Here is a 6,000-nt window from a genome sequence, read left to right as displayed (position 1 = left end):
AGCTCTGTGACTGGTTTATTGGTCATTCTAGCTTTAGATACTTGCCTTCTGAATACATCACTAAGCAAACCAAACAAAGCACGGAATCAGTTTATTCGCCCACAAGCCTTGTGAATATGGTGCCCCTGGGGGCGTGGCTTGCTTCCAGGTGACTGGTCCATGCGTCAGGGGCTGGGAGGCTAGAGTCGATGTGAACCCTGACCCTCCTTGGTTCCAGCAGGGTGGCTTGAACTTCTTCAGTATCTGATTCATCCAGACTGTGGGTCCCCCACATTCATGGCCCCACAACTTCAGCGAGCCAGAGTCCACCTGGACGTGGAGTTTTCCACCCCGAAGGCACCCTGTCCTGTCCCTGGCCCATGGCTGATGCACATCTGCCTCTAAATCTTAGTAACGACCGATCTCCATACATCACTGAATTTCCACGAAGCCAGACGGTGGACGGTAAAAGCATTTTTAGCAGGTTTCTCCCCATCTCCCCCTTCTTTAACCTAAGGAAACCATGTATCCTGGAGAGAGAAAGGCATTCTGGCTCTTGTGAGTTTCTGTTTACATATATGGATTGCAGACACCGAGGCCCATCTTGCTAGCAAAGTGCACTATAGGTTAATCTCCTAATTTAAAAAGAAACACCAGACGGAAACATGAGCTGAAGCTGTGGGTAGCTGACAGCCATTTATAAAAGTGCATGGATCTTACACAGTCTTTCAAAGACCCTGCTTGATTGCAAATGAAGCAGAAAAAAAAAAAATTCTTCTGGAACCCCTTGGACTGAACGAAGATGATTTAAAAAAATTAGAAGACTTCGGACACTCATCTTTGGTGCTCTTCTTTGCTCAGAGTACAAGAGATGATAATAACCAGAGTACAAAAGATGATACTAGCCTCCTGTCTGGAGGAGAAAGTGAAATGTTCAAATGAGATCTCACCATCTCCTCTTCCCTTATGAGATCAGACAGCAAACTGTAATTTGCTACATGTTTTCTGACTTCGGAGTGGGGTGTGGGCTATTCTGATTATGTAATTACATGTTTATCATTGTGCACATTTAGGTAGTTAATTTTAGACATTTAACCTTTAAAAGGGCAACAGGGTCTTTTTGTGTATTTTTCTTTGATTTTCTCTCGACATCCTGTTTCATGTGTGGTTAGATCAGCTGATGAGCCACGTGATGTTTTGCTGCTCAAAGGACAGAAATAGAGACCCCAGATAACCCCCCTGAAGAGCATCCTGAATGTTCACCAGACATGTTGCTCAAAAACATGCTCTCCTACACTTCAAATGCTTTTTATGAAAGAGCCTAGTGGGGGCCATGCCTGGGGGTGGGTGTCTCGGAAGGGGGCAGGCAGGAGCCTCCTTTCAGGGATGGGCTACACGTGAACCCAGACATCTCAACACTTACAAATTCCCGTGAGCTATAAAGCCTTGCTCCTTGAAATTTTGGTTATATTCTTAAAAAAAAAAAAAAAAAGATTTAGGACTTAGAATGTGATAGCTCCTTTCCTAGACCATGCATTGTTTTGATTGATGAAGACTTCATCCTAAGTTTAGAGGTCAGCTCACTTGCAAAGGGGCTTCCCCAGTGGCTCAGGAAACATAAGAGACGTGGGTTCGATTCCTGGGTCAGGAAGATGCTCTGGAGGAGGACATGGCAATCTATTTCAGTATTCTTGCCTGGAGAATCCCATGGACAGAGGAGCCAGGCGGGCTACAGTCCATAGGGTTGCAAAGAGTCGGACATGACTGAAGCGACTGAGCATGTACAGACCTGCAAAAAGGCAGAAACCCTGGCTAATTGGTACAGCACAGTTCATGCTGCGGGCTTCCCTGGTGGCTCAGACGGTAAAGCGTCTGCCTGCAATGCAGGAGACCTGGGTTCAATCCCTGAGTCAGGAAGATCCCCTGGAGAAGGAAACAGCAACCCACTCCAATACTCTTGCCTGGAAAATTCCATGGATGGAGGACCCTGGTGGGCTGCAGTCCATGGGGTTGCAAAGAGTCGGACATGACTAAGCAATTTCACCTAGTTCATGCTGTCTTGGCCACTGGTCTGCATAGTTACAGATGGAGAAAAAAAGTTTTTTTAATATAAGAAAATATTTTTCAAGATAACGTCATTTGATACAACAATATAAATACTTGCTCAGTCTCTCTCTCACTTCAGTTTGAAGTAAGAAAAAGAATCCAGTCAGAGAACTAGTGCGTGTTTAAACAGATGTGTTTCTGGGAATTAAGGGTACAAAAATGTGCATCTGCCCCTACCCCTTCCTTCCAGAAGACCCCCAAATGAGGATGTCAGGAGGGTAGGAAGCCGTTAACTTTTATACTTGCTCTAAAGGTGTCATTGAATGACTTTCCTGATGTTAGGGACGTGCAATGATTATCCTAACCTCAGGAGAAACCAGACAAGGCTGCTGGGGGAACCACAGAGCTGGCCCCTGGCTGGGAGGTGCCTTGGACTACTCTAGAGAGCTGGACCAGAGTGGAGTCCTGGGCCTCTCTCCTCATGGGCCTCCTGTCATTATATATTGGGAGAACTCAGGGAGTGATAAACAAAGTGCTTTTTACTACTGTAGCCATGTTTATTTGGTCCCACTTGACGTATCTTCAACCAATGCTGAAAGTTTCCATTTCTGAGAATAATTGGCTGTCTCTGGACATTTTCAGAGCCAAAGTACCTGCTAGAGCTTAAAAAAAAAAAAGCAAAACAAAACATACATGCAAAACCTAGAAGATGGACTCTGGAACAAGAGCAGCCGAGGCAGGCAGCGAGTGGGCACCCCTGGCTCTTATACACGGTGATGTAAACCAGCAGCCTTCATGCCCAAATTACAGAGTGCCAAGCAAGTGAGGGGTCCCAGCCATCGTGCAAACCGGTATGCAGACCTCTTGAGGAGCCCTGAGCCGAGTGGTGGCCGGCAGGCCCCTTCCCGTCCTGACTTTGCTGGAGCAAGCCTGAACGGCTCCCTCCTGGCTCAGATCGTGGTGTCTCATTTGATGCCAGGGATGCTGAGGTCCGGCTCGGAGCCCACAGAGATGCATTGAGAATGACCTCAGCGGTGCCCCCCAGAAAGCAGAGGCCTCACGACCAGCTGCTCTTGACCGGAGCTGACCCAGAAAAGGCCTTCAAGATGGGGAGACCCCTGTGAGTGTCCACACTCACTTCTTAGCATCTAAATAAAAGCAGCTGTACGCCCCTGGAGTGTTAGGTCCTGTGCGTCTACGAGGCATGGGTCCCCACTGAGAAACCACTTCTGGTCTTTCCATGGTCCTTGACCTGAGACTCTTCAGGCATGGCGCCCTCTGTCAGCTGAGTAACGTGCATGAGAAAAGAAACCTGTGTCGGGGGGAATGTTTCTTTGGGGGGCCAAGTCAAAGGGGTGCCCTGCCGTCTCCCTGAAATGTGGGAAGGAGACTCATCCCCTTTCCTCTCCCGTCTGTCTTGGTTAGAACGACTGCAGAAGAACCTGCTGGCGGTGGGTTTTGCTTTAGAAGCTAAGGTGCGTTCCTGGGAGCCCAAGCTGTGACTCAAGGGCGTGGAGGAGGGGCGTGCACGTCAAGGAGGGAGATTTTGCACAACTGTTGCCCTGCCATTGTGGCCTGGGTCTGGGCATCCTTCCTGTGTTTTCTGAAACACTAACAAAATACCACAGTTCGTCCTTCTTTATCCCCGAAGATGTCTCTGATGTTATAATGCCGTGTTCTAGCTGCATAATGAAGAATCTAGCTGGTCTGTCCCGATCTGGAGGGAACAGATTTGCTTTTTCAATGTACTCTTTAGGTTCCAACCCCACAAGCATGAAATACTAGTCACACATGTTAAAAAATACTGCCGTTTAATTTTCTAGTCACGTATTTTAAAAAAGCCGATACAATTAGATTCTTCCCCCCGTCTTCTCAGATCTGCCCCCTGCAACCACCCCCAAAGCGATGCGTCTTAATTCTAAGCAGAGAAACCCCTCAGAGGAACCCCATGAGAGTTTGTCCCCCAGTGGTCACTGGGTGTCCAGACGTGTGAAGGAACCCTGTGAATGTTCATGGCTGACTCTGAGCCCTTACATTCTTTTTTCTATGAGGAATGACATGATTACATGGCACTGAAAGCAATAAACGCAAAAAGCTTGACTTTTTCTTCTTTACCCTGCGAGCGTATATTTCTATTCCCACTATGGTCTACATCAGCTGACCCATTTACACCCCTGTTACTCATAATGAAAAATAGTTATCTTGTCACTGACTGACTCTTACATTTGTATACAAATGACAGACTGTAAAACCTCTGCAAACAAGACACACTTTTCATCAATACAATACGTTTCCACTGCAGGTATGTTGAGCACACAGGCAATCACCGTATTGTATTAGAGACATTTTATTGAAAATGCGAAAATAGGAAATGTATTATAGCCTAAAATAAATTACATAACATATACAGTATATATTTATATCTTTAAAATATTTTTGTGTTTAGGTTCTTTCCGTCTAGGAATTTTGACTAAATCAAGAATTTAGTGAACCGTGTCCATAATTTTTTAAAGAAAAAACCCGCTTTCCAAAACTTAGAAAAATATACTGCACTGAATGGATTTCAAATGTGTCATTTCAGGGAATATCACATAGTGACTGCTGTCGTTTATAAAATGTCTTGCTTTCTCGTGAGGTGAGGGGCGAGTACAGAACACTTGGAATTACCTGTACCCCAGGGTTAGGACTAAGAATGGCAGGACCAGGTCATAATTCTACTTCCAAAGCGACGACATAGCAATCTGGCATTAGAATGCTAGATTATGACTTAAAGCTTCAGTTCACTTTATAAAGACTAAATGTAAAGTTAGAATGCTCCTTCTCCCTTGCTTTAGTGCCATCTTCAGGAAAGGTGAGTGGAAAACAAGCCTTCGGGGAAACTCATGCCCAGGGACGCGGTGATGGGGGACAGGCTTTGGGACAACTTTGACAAGGCAGCTCTCGTATGTACACGGCTGGTGTGACAGCGAGCGCACACGCAGATCCACGAAGCGGCCAGGGGAATGCTATCGTTGGCGTGTTGTCGGTGTGCTGCTCCCGGGGCACCTCTAACCTGCCCGCCGGAGATTATTTCCGGCCGGCCGTCGGTCCAGCGCATTTGCACATCCATTGCTCAGCGCGGCCGGCCACCCTGGGCTGCGGGCGGACCCCGCCCTCGGCCCGGGTGTGGCAGACGGTTCAAGACGCCACGGTGCGAGGCCTCGGCCACAGCCCTTGGCACAGCCACGTGACCCGGAAGCGAGTTGTCCCCGGTGATTCTTGAGCGATGCGAGGGGACAGGGTGAGCCTGCGGCCTGCCGGGCGGTGGTGGCCGAGGGGGCGCTGGACGGCACAGCCGCGGTCCTTTGGTTCCAAGTGGAGATTGTCCGAGGACGGGCGGGGGAGAGGCGACTACAAGGCGGCTATGTCCTTGGGGTTTTCACGAAGCGGGGGCATGAAGTCAGTTCTTTTGTTTCCACAAAGCAGTGGTGAGACCGTTCCACAGGTCCCTTCATGAGCGTGGGCACACCCGGTATGCCAGAGTGTCTGTGAAACCTTTAGATCAAGGCCTCTTTTGTTACCCAAACGAAAACCAAAAAATGAAAAAAAAAAAAAAAAGAAAGAAAGAAAGTGGAAGAAAACGCGTCGGGGAGGAGCAGATGGCGGCGCTGGGGCATCACCTGGGCTGTCCCTGCGGCGCCCGCCCGGGGGGTGAGGGGTAGGGGGCGGCCTCATTCCTGCTCCTCCCGCATCTCCACGATGTCCGTGCCCTCCTCCGCCGGAGGTATGTCCGTCATCGCCGAGTCCTCCCCCTCGGCGGCCGAATCGTTCTCCATCTTCTTTTTCTAGACCAGAGAAGACGCATCAGGGGGGCTGGGGCGGCGGGTGGGGGTCGGTGGGAAGCACAGCGTGGCAGAGGTCTCAGGGGACCCCTCGCCATGGACTTGGATCTCATTTATGTTTGGGGGCGACCTCGTCGAGGCTGCATTTTTAGGT

General features: G+C 48.8%; 1 protein-coding gene across 1 annotated transcript in view; it reads right to left on the bottom strand.

The window, feature by feature from the left end:
• Positions 1-5,663: 5,663 nt before the first annotated feature.
• Positions 5,664-6,000, bottom strand: part of ANKH (ANKH inorganic pyrophosphate transport regulator) — a 165,085-nt gene continuing 164,748 nt past the window's right edge. Inside the window, exon 12 of the mRNA XM_068990585.1 lies at positions 5,664-5,849. Coding sequence (XP_068846686.1) covers positions 5,736-5,849 — 114 coding nt within the window. The 3' untranslated portion in view covers positions 5,664-5,735. The remainder of the gene's footprint in view (positions 5,850-6,000) is intronic.

This window comes from Capricornis sumatraensis, chromosome 18 (assembly GCF_032405125.1).
Source record: "Capricornis sumatraensis isolate serow.1 chromosome 18, serow.2, whole genome shotgun sequence".
Classification (NCBI taxonomy): Eukaryota; Metazoa; Chordata; class Mammalia; order Artiodactyla; family Bovidae; genus Capricornis; species Capricornis sumatraensis.
This window is presented reverse-complemented; position numbering and strand designations above follow the sequence as displayed.